The sequence below is a fragment of the Rhynchophorus ferrugineus genome, unplaced genomic scaffold, assembly GCF_030347505.1.
Source record: "Rhynchophorus ferrugineus isolate W39M unplaced genomic scaffold, kcgeb_rfMv2 rfM5, whole genome shotgun sequence".
In the NCBI taxonomy this organism is placed as follows: Eukaryota; Metazoa; Arthropoda; class Insecta; order Coleoptera; family Curculionidae; genus Rhynchophorus; species Rhynchophorus ferrugineus.
In genome coordinates this window covers 13,296,502-13,320,070 of record NW_027472584.1, presented here as the reverse complement: position 1 = coordinate 13,320,070, position 23,569 = coordinate 13,296,502, and the positions used below count along the sequence as shown (strand labels likewise).

At 30.1% G+C, this 23,569-nt stretch overlaps 1 protein-coding gene across 1 annotated transcript in view; it reads left to right on the top strand.

The window, feature by feature from the left end:
• Fim (plastin-2 fimbrin) overlaps nt 1-23,569 on the top strand; it is a 42,967-nt gene that overhangs the window by 12,924 nt on the left and 6,474 nt on the right. The window contains exon 2 of the mRNA XM_076405146.1: nt 16,317-16,747. Coding sequence (XP_076261261.1) covers nt 16,317-16,747 — 431 coding nt within the window. The remainder of the gene's footprint in view (nt 1-16,316; nt 16,748-23,569) is intronic.

Here is a 23,569-nt window from a genome sequence, read left to right as displayed (position 1 = left end):
GATCGTTTTTGGGATGATGTGAGTTGAATTTTTCTTTCTACCCTTTTACTAATTTGTAACAAAATGCAAAATTCTTAGACGTAAGAAGACTGTCAACATTTTTGTCTGTTTTTATGATTTTTTAAACAGTGCAGCTTTGTAAATTAATGGAATTTTTAAATTTTCTTTCAACGATGTATTCTTGAAAACCCAAGCTCTAAGACTATGCAATAAATTTTCAAAATTATATACTAGAAAGACCCCCTAAATATATTTGTGTCTGGTTTAATGCAAGTTTGCCCTGCATACTTTAATTTTATGATGTAAATTTGATGACTCATACCATATAATCATTAAAAAATTTACATCTCACCCTATATGTAAACCCTCCTTTTGTTGAGTGTTCAAGTTAGATGATTTCCATTTGAATTGATGCTCCCATGGTAATTTAAGTGACTAAGAATATAGAGACAGGCTTAGTTATATATAACTAAAAACATAGATAAGAAATAAGCTTATCAATTATATTGTAAAAGTAAAAAAGTACATATATAAAGGATGTTTCAGCAAAGCAAATTTTAAACTTTTTCATTTTTTCACAGTTTAAATACGAAGTTATTTTTGAGATATCCTTTATTATAAAACACCCATATATGGAGGTTTCTTATCAGACCTTTTCCTGGATATTTGTAAATATTTCTATTAGCATTACGATTTAAAATATGTTAATGCGGTGTATTTTGTACAATTGGTTAAATTTTGACATGATGAAATTATAAGAATATTTAATACATGTAAAAAGTGATATTGTATTTCGAGGAACAGATTATCTACCTTGTTATCGTCAAGATTAAGGATATATTCATTTTATTACTAATTTATTTTTATATAAACCTTTTCAAAAAATGTATAATATTTTAATCTATCAGTCTACTTATAATAAAAAGTGAAAGTTTAATCGTCAATAAATCATGTCGATTTTATTTAATAGTGTAGATGTATGTTTTTTCATTCGATCAATATTGGAGACCTCTTTAGTTTTAATAGATGACCCAGATATTGAATCATCAATAAAAACAAGTTTATTATCTAATGAATTTCGATGATTTTAAGGTGATTCAATGTAGAAATGATTTATTGTCAGTTATCATACTCAATCGTAGTTCAATTAACATTCAAGACATACTTCAAGTGAAATGTAAAGAAAAGATTACAAAATTCTGTATATGAGTCATTGTCGCACAATGGGTCATTCATTAAAAATATTTTCATTCTCCATACCATCTTCTACGATAAATGTTACGTTATTAATTAATCACGCCAATTACGAATAATTAAATCAGAAATTCTGTTATCTGATGCATCATATGATCTATTTATATAATAGCAAGCATCCGTTAATATAAATCGTAAAAATATCTTATATTCATTTAGCTGCGAATATTTTTTAAATTAAAAATGTATTCATTTGTGTATTTTTGATGCTATTTTGATATAAACTTATGCTAACATTTTCTTGATCAATTTCTGAACACAAACTACCCTCGGAGCCAAAGAGTTAAATTACAGTGAATTATGGGATTGCTTTGAATGCTTTTTAAAGTCACACTCGAATGTATATTTGCTCCATTGTTAGCAAATTTGAGCTTGGAGCAGTTTCTTTAAAATGTTCAAATTAAATTTGTTGAATTTCAAAAAATTAAATTGCCGGCTTGGTTGGCGCAGTGTTAAAGGTGACAGGACGGTCCACCTACTGTTGCGGATTCGAATCCTGCTGGGGCATGGTCGTAAATTTATGTTTCAGATTGTTTAACATTTGTGTCCTAGGCAAGAGTGCAAAATCCGACATGGAAAATGTTCCCAGTCACGCCAGTAACCAGGCTGGGTAAGACCGGATGTCTTCTGGGATGATTTCTAAATTGGTCACTCGCCAGTCGGTAGGCTTAATGCCAAGGACCGCGATTCGGAGCCCACGTTAAATTGTAGGTCCAATCCAGATAAACCCCTAGTTAGTAGAAGAAGCCTTTAAAATATAGAAAAAAAAATGAAATTTGTTCAATTAAATCATATTGAAATTTTTGTGCCAGTTTTAATAAATAAAATGTGTTTCGGGTCAACATTTAAAATCTTAGTGACACTGCAGGTTTCCAGATTTTCTTTTATTTTTGTAATTCTTATTCTTATGCTTCCTTATGATCTCTGGAGTAAAAACACTATTATTTCTGCATCTCTCTTGCTCTTTTGTTTTTTGGGTTTATCTCATGGCGCACGGTGAAGTGTTAACACTAGTCTGTAAATATTTTTGTAAATATTTAGCCTAATTGATATTTGTAATACATTTATTGATTGAACATACATTTATAATGTTTATTTATTGTAAAATATAATTGTACATTAAGAAAAAGAAAAACTTGAAAAACTATGTCTAAAAATCTATGATTTAATGAGTTGTTGCAACATCTAGCTTAATTGCCAGATTTAGATACATCCAAACTTCTGGCTCTTATTACACTTTAGAAAATTTTCTCATATAAAATAAGTTGAACCGTTTTCATTAAAATTGCCAATTGAAACGGTTTTAATATTAAGTACCTGACTTATAGTCAGATATATTCCTAATAGTTTTCTGTTTGATAATTTTTGGTAAATATAATCTTTCACAATAATCCGTCAAGTTACTGGTTGTTTGATGAAATAAAAAAATTGTCATTTCACAACAATGACAAAAATATTAATATCAAAAACTGATAACATATTGATTGATTAACTTATCACATTCGTCACCAATTGTAAAATATATAGTTGAATTTAAATTTGTTAATACAAGGATTTTTGTTGAAAATCATCGAGGTTTTCCAAAAGATTACACCGTATCTGATACGATGAGGTCATATCAACTGATGATAAATCCAATTGAAATTGTGCAGAATATTTTAATATTTCAACATCATTTGGGTATGAAAAAGCTTTCAAAGAATGGATGCCGCGATTATTCGTAATTGACAATAAACGTATGCATTGAAAACTTGAAAATTTGGCAACGTTAAAATTTAATCAGAATTATTTCTCCGTCGACTTATAACGGTCTCTATTCATAAGAACTATTTTTCCACTGAGACAATGTAAGATATCAATTGGTGTTCATGAGTTGTTTAACTCTGTACGTAATTTGTATGTCAACAACGTATCTTGCAACAGAATCATTTTTTAGCTCTTCTGTATTTCGTTGGTTTTTAGATATATAACTAATCATGACAGTTTTGGATGTCAATGCAGTGCTTTTTCCTGAACTCTTTCTCATAATTAGAACAGCTAAAGGTCCCATACATAAACTAGCAATAAGATGTACCCAAAGTAAATTTGATATAGGCCCCAAATTGCTTAAAGTTCTTCAAATGTCCTTGAAAATTAACTGGCAAAATTACACAAATTGAAAATAGTATTATTATTGTAAATAAAATGAGAAGATGCTTTTGAAATGATAAATTATGTGTAGCATCAGGGCTACATGTGGAATAATTCTTGGATTTTGTTATTTTAAATATATATGGAAGCCATAAACACCCGGTATCAGGCATAAGAAAAACTTCTACTGAGACCACATCGTCAATGTTTTTGTAAAACAATTGGGTCCATGTTTCAGTATGAACTCTCATAGTCCCATGTTCTATTTCTTAATACAGCAAAAAGTAATAATAAGAACACCCAAGAAATTAGATTGAAAATTAACGTTTCTGGAATAATTCTTCATAAGCATTCGTAATAATAATTTGTTTGGTTTTTCCGCACTATTAAACATATTTTGGTGTTATTGGATGTGTAATCAGCAAACGGATACGACATTTTATTGATAATTCAAGAACAAGAACAATCTTAAGAAATAAATACGAAATAAAATGATGATGTGTTATGATTTTTTTTGACAAGTGCCACATCTAATGGTAAATACAAGTGAATATTTGTTTAGAGCTATTAACAGTCGTATGCAAATCTACTATTCATTGCCGATGGCAATTGATGGATGCAGTTAATTTATCTTACTAACAAAGCTATGATCTATAACATAGGCATCATGTCTTAGAATCAAAATATCTTTGGAGGCGTTTTTGATATTGATTACCCCACGCTTTTTGAATTGTCAGAGTTGACGGATTTCGAGTCCAATCATATTAATTGTAATTAAAAAATTAATATAATCGTAGCACATAATAATATCTACACTTTTATTATCATTGCACACACATTTATTTGTGTTAAAATATTTGTTTATGTTAGTTCTAATGGGTTTATCTTGTAATATTAAGTTCGATATTTTCCATCTATTAACTTATAGTAGATCAACTAAAAGGTGATTGAACGGTTTTAAGATGGCCAATATTTATAAAAGTTCGGGTACAAAAAAACAGAAAATTCGATTAATTTTAATATAAATGAATATAAAGTCAACTAATACATGATCTCAAATAGCCAAAACACAATGTTTGGGTAAACATAGCTGTAATAAGGTGAATTGAAATAGATTGTTAATTAGTTACAGTACTTAACTAATTAATTATTGTTACTGTTAATAATTATTATTGTTATTATTGTTTTTTTATTTCGATGTGTTACAGTATAGTTATTGTTAGTTATTCGATGTAGGTGGCGACATAGCAGGATGTCCAATAAGTTCACAGAAATCAAAAAATTGTCTAAGGTGTAATAAGAGCCAGAAGCCTGGGTGTATCTAAATCTGGCAATTAAGCTAGATGTTGCAACAACTCTTTAAATCATTGATTTTAGAAATATTTATTCAAGTTTTTCGTCCTTTTTTTACAATGTATTGCGTTCAGTTGGTCCCGAATGTTACAATAACAATTTGAGTTTTTTGCTTTACTAGTTTGAAGGCAATCCTCTAAGAGAATTCTGTTTGTACCACAAAATGCTTATGCCAACATTTTCTTAATCGATTTCTGAACACGAACTACACTCGGACCCAAAGAGTTGAATTACAGTGAATTATGGGATTGATTTGAATGCTTTTTAAAGTAACACTCGAATGTATTTTTGCTCAGTTGTTAGCAAATTTAAGCATTGAGCTGTTTCTTTAAAATATTCAAATTAAATTTGTTGAATTTCAAAAAATTAAATTTGTTCAATAAAATTACATTGACATTTTTTGTCCCAGTTTTGATAAATAAAAGGTGTTTCGGGATAACATTTGAAATCCTAATGGCACCGCCGGTTTCTAGGTTTTCTTTTATTTTTGTAATTCTTATTATATGTTTCTTTATGATCTCTGGAGTAAAAGCCTTATATACATTATTTCTGCATCTCTGTTGCTCTTTTGTTTTTTGGGTTTATCTCATAACGCACGGTGAAGTGTTAACACTAATCTATAAATAATTTTGTAAATATTTAGTCTAATTGGTTTTTGTAATATATTTATTGATTGAACATACATTTATAATGTTTATTTATTGTAAAATATAATTGTACATTTTCAGTTCTATACTGAAATATCATTCAATTCTTAGCATTCGTTAATTCCTTCAAGCTTGTAACATTATTTTAGCATATTAGTTATTTTTCAAATTGAGATTTTTGTTTAGTTAAGATATTCTCATGTACACCGTGTTCATTTCATTTTATATTTAATTTAAGCAAGTTTTAACAAAAAGTGACATAAATTAGGCCGATTTTATTTAACTTTTTCATAACTTTTACATTAAAATTCAAGTCACTAATAATGAAACTGAAGAAAAATTGCAGAATGTTGAATTGTATGGTATTTTATGAGTCATCCATTGTACAATGGGTCATTCATTAAAAAAGTACATTTCATTCTCCATACACCAACCCTCGCCTTGTTTTAGTAGTGATGGGTTTCGAAATCGATTTCTTGGACTATATCGATATTTTGTTAAGGATTTAATTAAGGGGAAACATATATAGCGACTCACCTAACCAATTTGATATTAGCTTAATATAAATTAGTATGTTTTAATGGGGTTATATTTAGCTGCAAAAAGATAAAGATGATATATTGGACGTGGATAATTTTTTTCCTAGATCAAAGAAAAGTTAATTTATCATATTTGTTTATAGGTTAAAATCTTCTTATACATTAATTTAATTAATTAAATTGCTATACAAAATGCAATATTTTATATAAATTTTAAACAACTGGCTTTATGACATTTTTTATCTGTAACCTTATATAAATATTTTTTTTATTGAAACATTAACAAATGTGCTTTGCCGAATGACAATAATTAATATAGTTTTAGTTTGAAATTTTATGACTTTTTGTTATTGATCAAATCATAATAAGTAATATAATATGGAAAATGTTTGAATTAAATGTATAATTAAATGTAAATATATAAAGGGGACTAAAAAAGATTAAAACTATTTGGTTTCGATTTATTACAGCGAAACAGTCCTTGATTGAGTTGCAATAAGCCACATCCTCTTTTAACAGTTAACAAGCTGTTGTATTTAGTTAAAATGTGGAAGATAGGCATAGGTTCCTCACAGTAGGAACATAGAGATTCATGAAGAAGGTATAAATAAATTGACACTGTATGTATCCTCTTATCTAGAGAAATGTCAGTAGAAAATAAACCTTTTTTGATATGTCAAATTTTTCAGCAGCAGTTTTATCTCTAGCTGTACTAGACTTTCTATGTTACAATTTATAAAAGGGAAAATATATTAAATCTTTAAAATACAAAATTAATATATTCGTAATTAGTTATCCATTTGTAGCATCTTTATATAACAATTATATATTATTGTATATGCTATAAATTCATTATGGATATACCTAATTCATTTCCCGGTATGCCTTTATCACTTTGGATCCAGATTATACAAATAAAAAACTCAAACCATTAATGAAGGAAAAGACATTATCAATTGCCTGTAGAGAGTTCCAAGAGTTGGATTATATAAGCTAGGGTTTAGAATATATATTGAGAGTAATTATGAATTTTGAGGGTCTCCTTTATTATTGGGTTATAGCATCATAGGAACCTGCATAGATGACTTCGAATCTTGGATAAGCTCACAGTATTTAAAAGAATAGCTTATTGGTCAAAGAGCTTAGATTTTGCTTATAAGATGCCAATATTCATTTTATATTAATACGAGTGATACTCCAACGAACCTCAAATGTGAAACATATCGAATCCTCAATGATAGAATGATATTCATTTGATTGGCTGCTAAATTGAAGTAAAATGCAGAGAGAATTGAGATCAATGATGAAACATGGTGAACAAGTGGATCCATGACAGAAATACAAATAGCCACTGGTAAAGCCATATTAAATTCCTTATAGGATATTCATTTTCTAGAACATGTAGCTATCTTTCCTGTAATTGAGATTATGTGGACCAATACTATAAGCACATAATCGATATTATGTATCCTATAATTTAAATGAATTAAAATAATTATCAGCAAAATTACATAAATTTATGGATGTATTTTATTGAATGATGATAAATATATGATATAATAATTTGATTTTCTTTCGGTTTTAATAGTTACACTTTTTATATACACTTCTATCAGGCATACGTTTTATATACAGTTAAAATCAATTCTATGTCAGTGTTGGATATATATAATTAAATTTAAGTGATAAATGTTTGCAATAAAATGTTATTTACAGTATGGGTTTATCAGAATTTCGATTATAGATAATATACATTTCGATCGAATTCATTTTACCTGAACTGCCTTGAAATAATAAAAATTATCTTCACAGAAGAAAAAAGTGCTGTTTATATTTATTCTATGCGGCAATTAATATTATTTCCAGTTGTAGGTATAAGTATTATCAGATGTTTAGTTTGTTTAAAATGAAATTTATTTGAATTAGTGATCCGTTTTATGTAAATATGTTCTATCATTCTAGTAAATAAAGCAAACCTCTATGTCTAGACTTCTCTAATCACACCTTTCAGTATAACATAAACACACAGTGTTCATAGCCAGGACCAAATCAATCGCGCTGTATAGCCAATAAAACAGCCAATGCACGTTATCAAAATATATGACGTGGGCACGTCGCAATATCGCCACATTAACTTAGAATTTTGGTTTACAGTGTTTTCCGGTTTGTAACCTCTAATTAGTATCACTAATGTTTTAAAGAATTTTGTAGACATTTCACAACAGGGTCGACCAGTACCAATCCAAATAGAATTTTATTGACTGATTCGGTTACATATTCCGACGCATTCTATCTATTTTTAGGTCCCATACATAAACTAGCAATAAGATGTACCCACAGTAAATTTGATGTAGGCCCCAAATTGCTTAAAGTTATTTAAATGTCCTTGAAAATTAACTGGCAAAATTACACAAATTGAAAATATTATTATTATTGTAAATAAAATGAGAAGATGCTTTTGAAATGATAAATAATGTGTAGCATCAGGGCTACATGTGGAATATATCTTGGATTTTGTCATTTTAAATATATATGGAAGCCATAAACACCCGGTATCAGACATAAGAAAAACTTGTCTCCGCTACTGAGACCGCATCATCAATGTTTCTGTAAAACAATTGGGTCCATTTTTCAGTATGAACTCGCATAGTCCCATGTTCTATTTCTTAATACGGCAAAAAGTAATAATAAGAACACCCAAGAAATTAGATTGAGAATTGACGTTTCTGGAATAATTCTTCATAAGCATTCGTAATAATAATTTGTTTGGTTTTTCCGCACTATTAAACATATTTTGGTGTTATTGGATGTGTAATCAGCAAACGGATAGGACATTTTATTGATAATTCAAGAACAAGAACAATCTTACGAAATAAAATGATGATGTGTTATGCTTTTTTTTGACAAGTGCCACATCTAATGGTAAATACAAGTGAAAAAAAATTATTAACTTAGAATTTTGGTTTACAGTGTTTTCCGGTTTGTAACCTCTAATTAGTATTACTAATGTTTTAAAGAATTTTGTAGACATTTCACAACAGGGTCGACCAGTACCAATCCAAATAGAATTTTATTGACTGATTCGGTTACATATTCCGACGCATTCTATCTATTTTTAGGTCCCATACATAAACTAGCAATAAGATGTACCCACAGTAAATTTGATGTAGGCCCCAAATTGCTTAAAGTTATTTAAATGTCCTTGAAAATTAACTGACAAAATTACACAAATTGAAAATATTATTATTATTGTAAATAAAATGAGAAGATTGCTATCGCAACAGTAGCCTTTACCTTTACAGCCTTTACCACTGCGCCACCAAGCCGGCTCCTGGTAATTCTGTTATCACATTTAGAATTTATTATTATTTTTATAGTTTATTATAATTTGTTTTAATTACTGGGATTGATATATACTCAATATATTTTCTCAGCATTGCTATTTTTTTTATTTACTCTATTACCAATGCAATAAAGTTTTCGACCATATATAACAAATTAACAGGTAAAAATATAATTGTAGAATTAGCAACTAATAAATATAACTTGATGTAGATTATCGAAAATGCACATGCGCAAAACGAACACAGGACGTAAAGTTACTAATTATGGGTTCGTAGATATTTATTTGTTTTTTTATCATTTTTTTTTTTGGATACTAGAGGATGATCTGATCGAAATCGAAGAATGACATGCCCTGTGAGTAGTATTTGAGTAAAAAGGTACATCGATACTAATATCAATAGTTCAGTAAGTTTTGTAACAGAAACATAAATGTCAAGATGATATGAGGACATTTTCTGGAATGGTTTATCTATAGTCATATTTAAAACAAGATTATTCGGATGATATATACTATAAATATTATTGAATTACGCATCTGAATCTAACTATTTTGAGTTATTATTTACGTTTAATTACTTGGATCAACCAACAGCGCTAAAAAACCTGTATTGAAATTTTAAATGTTCTGGATAATTGTAGAATAGATGTAGAGAAGATTTTTTTCATTTTATTAATATATTGTTACTAGTCGTTTCCGTCTAACCTAGAATTTGTCTTTATGATAACTTAAATCTAGGTATATAACTGGGAGGACCCATTGGCCCTAACTCAGTCTCTGGTGAAATAATGTTTATACATGTCACTGCTGAATTTTTTAATATATGCACCTCACTACACAACACTACACAAGATCAGATGGTTTGATTGTTTTGAATTTGTGTCCTGCTCTGGTGGTATCCAAAAGTTGCAATATTTCAATATTAGTATGAGAATGGAGCCTTTCCTCATGCCCCCTTGCAATTCTCTTGATTTCTTTACTGACTGTGGATATCTAAAGGTCTCGATGTAGGTAATCAGTCCTATAGTATTTGGGTGCACCCACAATATCTCTCAGGACTTTGTTCTGAAAAATTTGTATTTGATTTATGTTACTCTTGGCAGAACATCCCCATAATTGAACTCGGTATGTCCATATAGGTTTTAGTATTTGCTTATATAATAGCAATTTATTATGCACTGATAATTGTGATTTTCTTCCACTAGCCAGCACATTTTCCTATATTTCAGTTCCAGTTCTTTTCTTTTCTTTTCTTCTTTATATGCTCCTTCCAGTGAAGTTTTGTATCGAAATTCATTCCAAGATATTCCAAGATATTTAGCGTTGTTGCTATATGAAGTGATAGTGTTATTTAATGTTATTGGTGCTTGTACGGTCTGTTTATAGGTGAACTGCACATGTATAGATCTACTTTTATTAATTCTTATTTTCCAAGCTTGTGTCCAATTATTTATATTTTCACTTGCCTGTTGTAATTTTCGTGATGCTTCTTCTCTATTTTCTCCGACAGCTATAATCGCAGTATCATCAGCAAATGTAGCCATCGTAATATTTTCCATTTGTGGTATATCACAAGTGTAGAGTAGATAAAGCATTGGTCCCAGTACGCTTCCTTGTGGTACACCTGCATTAGCTTCTTTTATTGTAGAGTAAGCTTCTTGTTTGAATCTAAACATTCTGGTTGTAATGTATGATTTTAACAGTTCGGTGTGTTGTTTTGGTAGCATTTTCTGTAGTTTATGAACAAGGCCTTCATGCTAAACCTTATTATGTGCTACATCTAAAAATATAGCTGAGCATACTTTTTTTACTTTCGTAGGCTTTTTCAATAACATCTGTTATTCTGTGGACCTGGTCAATTGTTGAGTGCTTGTTAATAAACCCAAACTGGCGTGTTGGTATTAGGTTTTTTCTCTCTATGATCGGTTTTATTCTTTTCAACAGGAGTTTTTCAAAAACCTTAGATATTAGGTGACTTTCCAAGTTTTGGAATCATTATAATTTCCGCCATCTTCCAAATATCTGGGACACGTTTTAATCTAAATGCTGTATTGATCAAGTTGGTGAGTTTTATAATACCCTTTCTTGCTAGTTTTTGCAGTAATTGTCCTGTTATTAAATCATAGTCTGATGATTTCCTGGGTGATTTAATGTCAGTTTTAATAACTTTGGTTAACTCTTTCGGCGTGACTAATTCAATCATCGAATTTCAGCTTCTATGTCCAGCAAATTATGTTCAATATTAGTTTCATTTGGTTTGAAAGTTTTTTCCAGATATTCAGCAAATGCTTCTGCTTTTTGGTGATTGTCACGTGCCCAATTCCCACATAGGTCTCTTATAGGTAGTCTGTGTAGATATGAGCGCTTTATATATTTTGCGGCTTTCCAGAATGAGTAATCAGTTTCTTCATCATCTGTTTAATTTCTCAGATAGTCATTTATGGTTTTGTTTTTAATTTCCAGTTTTTTTCTTTTCAGTCATTAGGTTATATTGTTTAAACTATTTTTATTTTCAGGTGTTCTGTTTTGTTGCCATTTTTTTCGTAATTTACGTTTTTCAGCTACCATTTTCTTCACTTCTTTTGGATAACTAATTCCTTTAGTTGTACTCTTAATTTCTGGAGTATTATTCCAAGCAGCTTGTTGAATATAAACTACGAATTTCTCTGCTTCAAAATTTAATTGTTCAGTTGTCTTGAGAGGTACATTTAGTTGAATTCGTTTGTTCAATTCTTCAGCAAATCCTTCCCAGTCTGTTCTCTTGTTTGTTTTGACGTTGGGTTTCTTTCTTGTCTTATTATATTTTCGCTCAACGTCAGAATCACTGGCGTATGATCTGAACTTCGCTCAAAATTTTCTTCGACCTTTATATAGTTGGATGTTATGTTTCTTACTATGAAGAAATCTAACAGGTCTGGAGTTTTCTCTTGATCAGTTGGCCAATAAGTTGGTTTTCCAGTTATACATCTTAGTTCCGTAGCTTCTTTATGCAGTTCATTGTCTTTAGTTGTTGTCATTCTGGATCCCCATCTTGTATTTTTTACATTGAAATCACCTCCAATTATAAATTATTCTCCCAGGTTGCTTAGGATATTCAAATAATCCTCCTTTTTTGATTGTATCTTAGAGGACAATAAATTGCGGCTATTGTAACTTTGTATCTGCTTGATTTAATAGTTACTGCTGTTACCTGATTTTCTGCTGTACTGAGCCCGGGTTCTTGATGGTGGAAAATTTTCTTTTTTATTATTATTGCACTTCCTCCTCTTGCGGTGTTAGCTGGATGTATGTATGGTATGATAAAATGTATATCCTCTAAGTTTTATTCTTTTTTTAAATATGTTTCTGATATTAGGCATATATCTATTTTTTGCATATCTAGAAATACTTGTAGGGTAGCATGATGTTGCTGGATTCCATTACTATTCCAAATTGCTATTCGGATATCTTTATTTGCCATTTCGGGTTTCTGGGGCTACAGGCCTAATGTTTTTCATTTCTAGTTTTTCAATTCTTTGGGAAAAATATTCGATCATTTTTTCTTATTTGTCCAGCTTTCCTATTAGTTGAAGTAGCAATTCGTTGGTGGTTGCTTCATCTTCCTTTGTATCTCTTTGGTTATTTTGACTGATACTTTGGGCATAAGTCATTTAGAGTGCCCGCTCCTTCTGGGTTCAAGTTGTGATCTCTACATTCAAAACTGCAATATGTGATACGCCTGATGTCCATTTCCATTTTATCTGTTTTTTTGTGCAGTGTTCTTCTCCATATTTTTTTACGTATGTAGACAAGATAATATCTAAGTTTTGGTCCCAACTTGCAAAATCTATATTTGATTGGGTAAGACTTTAATAAAAATAAATACACATTGTCTACCACGACCCAGTGATCAACCGATAAGAAGATAACGCGATTTCAAGGTTCGTTGAATAATTAAAAAATCGGGAGAATGCTAAGCCAAATAAGGTTTACGAATATCATATTTATCCCTTTCGTTGTTTTCTCTCAAATAGCCGCGTGAAGTATCTAAAACCTCAACTTTGTTGAATTGAATGTTGTGGGCATTATCAATTTGGTGTTCAGCCAAAGTTCCAGTTTCTCATATAGATACTTTTCAAACAACAAATTCAGACACGTCTGTTTCCAAATCGTTGTAGACATCTCTGTCGAATGAAAAGTTGAACGAATTCCTCACATACTTTCGTGGTGAAATTAAGCTTTCGAATGGAAGATACAGGCAACGGTAGAAAGCGTCTGAAAATAGGAGACTAACATTATCCGAGGCCAGAACAACTGCAGCCGACTATCAATTATTACGAGATTTAGCGAAGAATGTTCGAAGGCAGCAGCATATTGGTTGAGAAATAGACACTTTCTCCTCATTATTATGATAATAATGATCCATCTGTCACTTTATTGGATCATTTTTAGCTTTAGGATTAAGGAGTGCCTGGTATATCTTCCTGTGTGATTTTATTATAATTTAGAGAATTTATTTAGTATCCTGTCAAAACGGTCTGCTGTTACTTTACACGAGAGGACTGCTAGGGAAACTCTTTCGGTTTTATCTTTGTTTCCCTTTTTATAATAAGTGAAAATTGGATATTGTTGCTCATTTGGAGGATCTTTTGGATTTGGGAGAGCTCTAAGGAGTGTGGTTCGTATTTGATGATTTAAACGTACTACTCTAACTGACTTAGTAGTTTGTATATATTTGCCAAACGAAGAACAGACAAAACTTTTTTTATAATGAAAAGTTAGTAACTATTTGGGTACATAAATATGTAGATTAACGTCATAGAGAGTATCCTGAACACCAACCAATGTTGCCGGCTTGATGGCGCAGTGGTAAAGGCGATGGGACAGTCTTCCTACAGTTGCGATAGCCGTGGGTTCGAATCCTGGGGCATGGTCGTAAATTTATGTTTGTGATTGTTTCAAATTTGTGAATGTTCTAGGCAAGAGTGTAAAATCCGACAAGGAAAATGATCCCAGTCACGCCAGTAACCAGGCTGGGTAAGAGCGGATGTCCTCTGGGATGATTTCTAAAGTTGGTCACTCGCCAGTTGGTAGGCTTAATGCTGAGGACCGTGGTTCGGAGCCCACGTTAAGCTTTTAAGCCCAATCCATAGTTCCATAGTTGGTAAAACGAGACTTTAAAATATATAAAAATAAAATGAAACCAACCAATGTTATCCGACACTTATCAAAATTATTTTTTATTATATTCAATTATGTACTTAATTTATAAATATTAAGACTGCTATTACTTCAAAAAAAAAATATTCAGAATCAATTGTGATCAAAGAATCTAAGTAAAAAGACGAGACAGGAGAACGGTGACTGATCGAACTAAAGCAAAGCAGCCGCTTTAATCGTTTAAGCAGCCTTTATTGATTTTCGTAAGTAATATTATTTATGGCAGTTATGATAAAATTCCTTTAGTTTATCATGTGTGGCATATATGACCTAATATTGTTATTTAATTTAATATGAAACAAGTAATATAATCGTAAACTCGATAGTGCTATTTTTCGATCCATATTCTCATCATTAAAACAGTTGATCGACCTTATAGATAATGGTTAAAAGGGTCGCTAATAAAATGGCATAATATTAACAAGCGCCTGATATTTCCATGGCGATATGCATTAGCATTGGCATTATTATTTCATATTCCTTTCTATTTATAACTTATCGGTGTAGATATATTTTGCTAAATAGTATAATGGATATTTTTTCCATAAAAACTGTACATTTGGGTAATGAATTAGGCAATTTCAATTATTTATGAGAATATTGCTTTAAAAATAGATTATTCTTAATTTTGCCAAATATAATTTTATTTTATTGGGAAGATTTGTGTACATCTCATAAAATCTTGGTAAAAATGCAGGTGTTCTTATATTTTCCAAAAAAGGCTACTATTATAGTCATTTTTTGCGTTTCGTTTATTTTTAAATTTCGATTGCTCAGGTTTTTCAAGTAAACAGAGTATTTTATCGTCTGAATTCACTATCCTTCTTACTTTTTTTAGAAAACTGGAATAAGGCTTCTGAATTTATTTTATAGTACTCGGTAGACTCGATAGTTTATGTTATCTACAACGTAGGCAAAGTATTTTATTTAATTATTATTTTTCCATACAAAACATTATTCAATAAATTAAATTAATAATAAATTTTCTTTTAAACACCTTATTATTTATGGTTTAGAAGACCAGTTTTATTAATGTTATGTTTCTATGTATATCGAAACAAGAGATTCAACGAGATAACCTTACCAAATTTATGTACTTTGAAAAAAGCTGGCTACTGGACGCTTATACTGAGAACTACAAAACTGAAGTGGTTTTCTAGGTGTTATTTGTATAATAGGCATCGTAGGGAATGTTTATTACTAACTGGATGGATTATAGGACTAATGAGGATAATAAAAGTGTCTCATTTTATATTACATTATTTTCAATCGGTATCCAAAAAAGCTTTATTTGAACTGGTATTTTTTAAATTGCATATTTTATTAAAACATCACGTTAAACAAAAAGTAGAGCAGATTATATTCAAAATCAAAGAACTGTAGTGGTTAATCGGCAGATTCTCTTAACTTCAATATTTGTCAATATTTGAACTTGCGGGGTTCAACGCTGCCAAAATAAATTTCTTCGATCAATTACGAATGCTGATCGCTACGTAACGAACAAAGAACTGCACTACGAACTTATCGCACATTTAGCCTTATAACATGAAAGAAAGCACAGGAAATTAGAAGATTGAGGGAAACCAAACCACACAATCTTGTGTAATGTAAAAGTATTAGTGTAATTTGGGAAATTCATACTGATGTATTTTTTCCGTACTCGTTTGATTTGTGTGTTGATATAATAGTGATAAATTCTAGTCGAGATAAACCCTCGTTGGTAAAAAGAAGACTAATATATATATATATATATATATATATATATATATATATATATATATATATATATATTAATTGTACAGTAATAAAAATTAAAAATATATGTTAATGTTTGTAATTTATTGGTTTCAGATTGATAAAAACGGTGATGGCCATATCGATTTAAAAGAACTTAGAGAAGCCCTGGATTTGTGCGGATTAAAAATAGCCGGCTACCAGTCACGATTAATCGAGGAAGAATATAAAAATTCTAAGAAAACCAAAATCAATGGCAAATTGACTTATGACGAATTCGAGAAGTTGATTTGCGACTTAAGAGCAAATGATATCGCCAACACTTTTAAAACAGCGGTATCGAAAAGAGAAAATCTTCAACACTTGGGCGGTACATCCCACGCATCAAACGCTGGAACCACCCATTCAGTACGATTGGAAGAACAATTGGCCTTCTCTGATTGGATTAATTCAAATCTACAACACGATCCAGATTTAGGAAAGCTGCTTCCTATTGATCCGGAAGGCAAACAATTGTACGAAAAAGTTCAAAATGGCATACTGTTATGGTAAGTGAGAATGTATGAATAGTAGTGATGAATCACTACTTTTATTTTTTTTATTGTTATTGTTGAATCATTGTTATAGTAACAATGACTATAAAGATACGTTAACTGTTTAAGAATTATTGACATTAAAGTTATTCATTTACTAACATATAACTTTCTTTTGCCAATGCATACCAGTCCATGTGAGTTAGAACATGCCAAAAGTTATAAATCATGTGTTAGACATTGTTTAAACAGAAAAAATATATACGGAATCACCATTGTATATCAGAATGTTAAGAAGATATCGAAGGTCATCCTATGCTAATATGTGTTTTATTGTTTTAGGAATAATTTAAAATAAGTTACTAGAGAACAAGTAATAATATATTGTTTGATGCGGTAAATTGTTGAAGGTCGTTGTTTATTTACTATTAGGATTATTAAATTCGAAACAAATCAAAATTGAATTATCTGTGGCCATTATTTTTTTATGTTATTTTGATTAGCTTTTGTTTGCTCTTGTTTTGTAGAAATATTAGTTAATAGACTTTAATGGTTGATTGTAATTACACATTAGGTCAACAAATCTAATTAAATGCATTTTAAACAATAGCTGACATTACGAATACGATTAGAAACATATTCTATTGTTGTCGATCAAATTTTATTTGGTAAAGGTCATTCGATTACACTTGAAATACATTGTTTCGTGCAGTTTAAAAAGAAAATAGGATTGTTCCTAATTATAAAACAATTCTTTGCATTTTTTTTTGTGCCATGGGCTTTACATTCTTACTTAATTAATTAAAAATACATACTGTAAACAACAAAATTAACACTAAGAGTTGAAAATCATATTTTGTATATTCGAAGCAGTTCTGTTTTTCTAAAAATCTAACGAAGGCACAAGAATTTGATGACAAGGAAAAATATATTGTGTAGAATATTTTCAACGTTATCTCCTCTCAGTAGCCTTAGTCCAACATTTTTCTATATTTTCCACCTAATAATACGAGGGCAGTTTAATCAGTGACTTTTTTTTAAATAAAAAAATGTTTTAGTAAAAACTTTTTATTTCTCTACATGTCTTTGATCTCCTTTTAACTCAATACATCCAGTCCAGCGTCTTTCAATTTTTTACTCTCTAAAAATAATAAGTTTTCTCAAGGCCTTCAAAATAGGCTTTTGTTTTCGTGATGACTTCATCATTCGATCGAAACCTCTTACCACACAGTCATTTCTTCAGAATGGGGAGCAGGAAATAGTCGCAAAGGGCTAAATCAGGATAATATGCTGGATGTGTAAGTAGTTCGTAGCCCAATTTACGTTAAAGTTAAGTTTATTATTACGTTTAAGTTATATTCACGAAAAATATGTAGACCGACTGGCAGCACTATCTCTGGTATTTAATTAAGCCACACTTATCTATAACCCTCATAATTATTTACCATTTCATTTAAGAAGTTCTAATGTGTTCCATATATTTCAACTAATAATAAATATTAATATTTTAGTTTGCGTTAGCCTATATATTATAAACCCATAAAATAGTTTTCGAAGATTATTCTTTTAATGAAACTAAATAATTTAAAGAACACGTTGTTGAAGGTTATTTAAACAGACAAAAATTAAAACGGAATTATCACTGGCTCTTATTTTTTACGTTTTTTTTTTATTTCTATACACTTTTGTTACAAAATTATTAGCAACAGTCATTAATGGACCTAATTGTTAATTAGATTATACGTTTAGTATAATCTAATTAGTTTTTATTATAATCTAAGTTTAGTTTAGTAGAATATATATTGATTTGAATACATTTTAAACAGTAGTAAACATTAAAAATTTTATTAGAAAATGTTATATTTAGTAAAATACCATTTTTTGTTGCTATTCAAAATTATATTTGAATATATTCATTATTTAAGCAGAATATCAACTGAAATCTTAGAAATTAAACAATTTTCCTATTAAAATTTTACGAATGACATCAAATTGCATATCAGTCGATATTTTATTCTAGTATCGAAACTAAAATGTATTTTAGAATTTATTAGAAAGGTGTTGCAGTGAGGGTTCATTGTAACTTGAGGTATTTGGTTCCTTAAAATCGAAAGAAAATTAATTACTTTTAACTCATCACATGTTGTGGTCAGTGCATATTGTAAAAAATGTCATATTAATAGCAATTAAAATATAGTTGAACAGAAAAAATAGGGTACTCCTCACTATTTGTTCTTACCCCTCTGACAGTATTTTAATTCTACACCGGAAAAAGAATGTCTATCCAAAAGACGACCAATGTTCGACTTCCTATCTTCAGAAGAATCTGCTTAACTGGCCCATGTTGTTTCTATCGCAACAAATGACTAGGTGAAATGTTTGGTGTGAATTCTCATTTAGCGTTTCTAGTTCACGGATCTTGTAACATGTATCCGAGTCATTTTTCTTTTAACACTTGGATTAGACCCATCAGTTACAATGGGCAGCGATCGTCTAAGATAATTTTGTTTGATTTACTTACGGCTAAAAAAAAAACTTTCGCGAGACTGAACCTGTTTAACAGTATCAAGAATATTGAAACTTCAGGAAAGTGGAAAATGGTAAACATGAAATATATAACTTTTAACTTAGATACATTGCCATCATAAACTACACACAAGATATTTTGGTAATGATATTTGTCAAATACCATTGGGAAGTCACAAAAGTCACGATAAGGAATCTCTAGTCCGTTTAATAAAACATTGAACTCAGATCATCTCAATTGATGACTTCAAAACGTTGCAACATTGCCGCATCAACTCTCAGTTTTAGTTCATTTTGGCTTTGACATACAACAAAATTCTAATCTAAATAAAATAATTAAACAAAATACTGTTATCAAATATAATTTATTTTAACGTTATAGTGCATCTAATGCATATATTATCGAAGGACTTAAAACTATAATTAATTATACAGTTATATTAGTTTGTAGGTTAGGGTTGTCTTTTATTATATTTACTTGGACTTTTCTATACCACCTGTTCAATTCTAGGCTAGTTTTTTTATGTAGTGGTATCCCCAGAAGGCCTAATTCACCTAATTAACAATTGTATATCCAAATAATATATTTTACTTTCGTTAGAGAGCATATTTATCTTTTATGTTTAGTTATTGTTCCTTCACAGGTGTTAGTGTTTCCTTGTAGTCATTTTGATATCACTATATTTCTCCTTGGTTTATTCTCTTACTACCTGTATACATCTTTCTTGCTAAAACTAGATTTAATCGCATTCTCCCTATTGCGTTTGCCATATCTGTAAAACAGTTAATATTCTTCTCTGCTCACACATTTTAACCAAATGCTCATGTATATTTTGAACAATTACACAATCTTCTTCCATGTGTCTGATCGAGTTCATCCAAACAGAAGGTGTTAATTAACTATTCCTGTTTCCAGCATGAAGTACAATACATCTGCAATGATTTATTAGTAAATGTTATGACGAATAAAACCTATTCAATTGTTATTCCAATGTTTACCTTTTTCCATAAAATTTTGTTACCTTAACATTATTTTTATTATCATCTCGCATAAATGACATTAAAAGCAATGATTGGAAGTTCCATTAGACCTCTTTGATACTTGTACTACTTTCGATACCCGTAAAAATGCTTACATCTTTAACGAATTTTACTGCCAAGAGGGGTACTTCATTATCTCGTTTCTGTTCAAAGTAACTGATTAGAGACGCAATCTGTTCTGTCCGGCTTCGACATTTTCAGTCAGACTAATAATAAACAGCGATTTGAAATTTATCAAAACAAGCAAAGCATTAAAACGTTTGCCGGTTTATAATCTATAATTAATATTTTGAAGAGTTTTGCAGTCGTTTGACAACCGGACGACTTGCAGGCTGGTTCGGTTACATGACTGAACATATCAGACAGCTCTGTGTCTCTTTTTAACTAGAATAAAATAAGAAGAAAAATATTGTCTGATTCTAAAACGAATTTATAAATTGCAGCAGGCAATACATTAAACAGCTTCATGACGTGAGTTCACTGTTATTTTGAATAGACTATATTTTGGTACCTCATCAGGCTTAATGTCACAGACTGTGATTATAAAACGGATATTTGAATTCTTCTTAAATTTCAATATGACTCTCAATCAATATGAATCCAAAAAAAAATTAAATTGACATTTAAATATTTTGGAAAAAGTATTGAGTAATTTGTCCTACCGTCCATGTTGCCGGACAGTCGGGTTTTATAATATTTACCAACTGCAACATATTAATATTCAGATCTTTCATTACCTTGGCCACATTATGCATGAATAACGCATCTTGTACTCAGTCATAATACAGGAACAAGTTTATTTATGAATAAGTTGTTTTTAATTTAATCAATATATGATTTGAAACATATTTGAATTACTCATATTTTAATTACTTATTACATTAGTCATAATTACCATATTAAATATTTTTATTTTCTCGAGATAGTTAAATTTATATTAGCTTTGTTATATATATCTTTATAAACCACATTTTTATCCTTTATCTAGCAAATAGATTAGAATAAAATGTATAATTAGATTTTGAATATATTAATGTTTTAAACTAGAAAAATGATTAATTTATTAATATAAACCATTATTCTTTTTAGTTTATATTTATTGTTAATTAAATCAAAATATTTGTATTTTAATTGTACTTTATTCAATAGGTCTCATTCAGTATTTTGAAGCTAAATTAATTTTAAATTTGCATAAGTTTAACCCAACCAACCAAGAAATATTATTTTAGCATATTTCTGATTAATATATAACCCTAATTGAAACAAATACAATAAATATAATTTATATATTCTGGTTACTACAATTGTAATAAGATACTTGTATTGTTATATCATTCACTAACAATTGTCTAAAAATAAGTAATTTATTTTAATTAACAAACGTGTTATTACTTACTAATGCGTCTGATAACTATTAAATTATATTTTTGAACATACAAATTGGGTGTCATAAAGCCATACAAGAAGCTAATATGATTGGAATTATTCAATTGCCATCATTATCTTCTATTTTGAAAATCCCTATTTTTTAGATATAATTTTCTCAGGCCTTGTTTCAGGTTAAATCAAATATGTTTATTATTCTATTTATTGTTATCTTCAGGAAATCAATGCAGACTATAGAATCAGATCTGTGAATTCCCTTTATTAAATATCTCACTTACTAAATATGGGACCTGATAATGCCAGTTTCCAAGGGACTTTTTTTATATATTTTTTAAAGAATAGTGTGCTGTGAATCAGGTCTGGGATCTATTGTTTTGAACTGGTTGGTGGTTAAAGAGGCATGGTGGCTAGTTATATTCAATTTTATTCTAGAGAGTCGAATGACTTTTTATGTTAATGATGTTACATTAGATTTAAGTGAAAAGATAAATATTTTTTATACATATTTTAAAGTCTCCTTTTTATTAACGAGGGTTTATCTGGACTGGGCCTACCGTTTAACATGGGCTCCATACCACTGTCCTGGGCATTAAGCCTACCTACTAGCCACTGACCAACACAGAGACAATCCCAGAAGACATCCGGTCTTACCTAGCCTGGTTACTGGCGTGACTGGGATGGTTATTTTTTGTCAGATTTTCCACTGTTGTCTAAAGACATTTACAATTACAATCACAGACATAAAGTACATCCATGCCCCAGCCGGGTTCGAACTCACTACTATCGCCATAGTAGGGGGACCGTCCTGTCGCCTTGACCACTGCGCCAACGAAGCCGGCGGGGTATATAACTATTGCAGTTATAATCAAATTTATAAAGTAAATATCAACTAGTGTTTTATTTAACGATTTAAATTCTTATTATAATTGAATTTAATACGTTTTTTTTTCAAATTTTTATTGAATTTTATTTGTGCCTGAATTATTTCAAAAGCAACAAGACATTTTTTAAAAGAATGCCATTCATTTATTACGTAAGACGATTTTTGTCAGTTTTGGCTACCCCTCTCCCTCCAATCCAAAGAATCTAAAGGAAATATAATACACAGTTTGATTTGTTTTTAATTTTTCAAAGAATTTTTAGGAACGTTTATTTGTACCTGCAAAGACTAGTTTTTATTTTTAGGTAATAATCAATTTTTGTTTTATGTTAAATATTTTCTTTATTAGTCATAATTTTTGCGCTTTTTTGTGATCTTCCATAAGAATTATCAAGACTCATCTTTGTAAAAAATAGCATAGTAGAATCCTCTTCTCCCAAATCGTCTTATATAATGAATGGCGCAAAAGTATAGGTAGCATATGCCGAAATAAAAATATTAATTTTGGAAAATGTTTTTTGTTTGAACCGTATTAGAAAAATAATATTTAAATTATATATCAATATTTTTCAAGAGATAGCATTACCAAGACTTACATGTCTATGATCGGCAATGGCAGTACATCTACAAACAAGTAACAGGTCAATTGAAAAGTCCCCGGCCTGACACAGGTGGCGCTACTAGAATTAAATCCATTTGTTTATTTTCTGCGCTTTTTTTAAGCTCTGCGCAAAGTGGGTGCCGCGCGGGCTCACTTTTGACCAAAAACAACGTCGGGTTGATGATTCGGAGCAGTGTTTGAAAATGATCAAGCATAATAAACTCGAGTTTTTGCATCAATATGTGACAGTGGGTGAAACATGGCTCCATCATTTCACTCCGAGGTCCAATCGACAGTCATCCGAGTGCACTGCACACGATGAACCCGCTCCAAAGCATGGGAAAACGCAACAGTCGGCTGGCAAGGTTATGGCGTCTGTATTTTGGGATGCACACGGAATAAT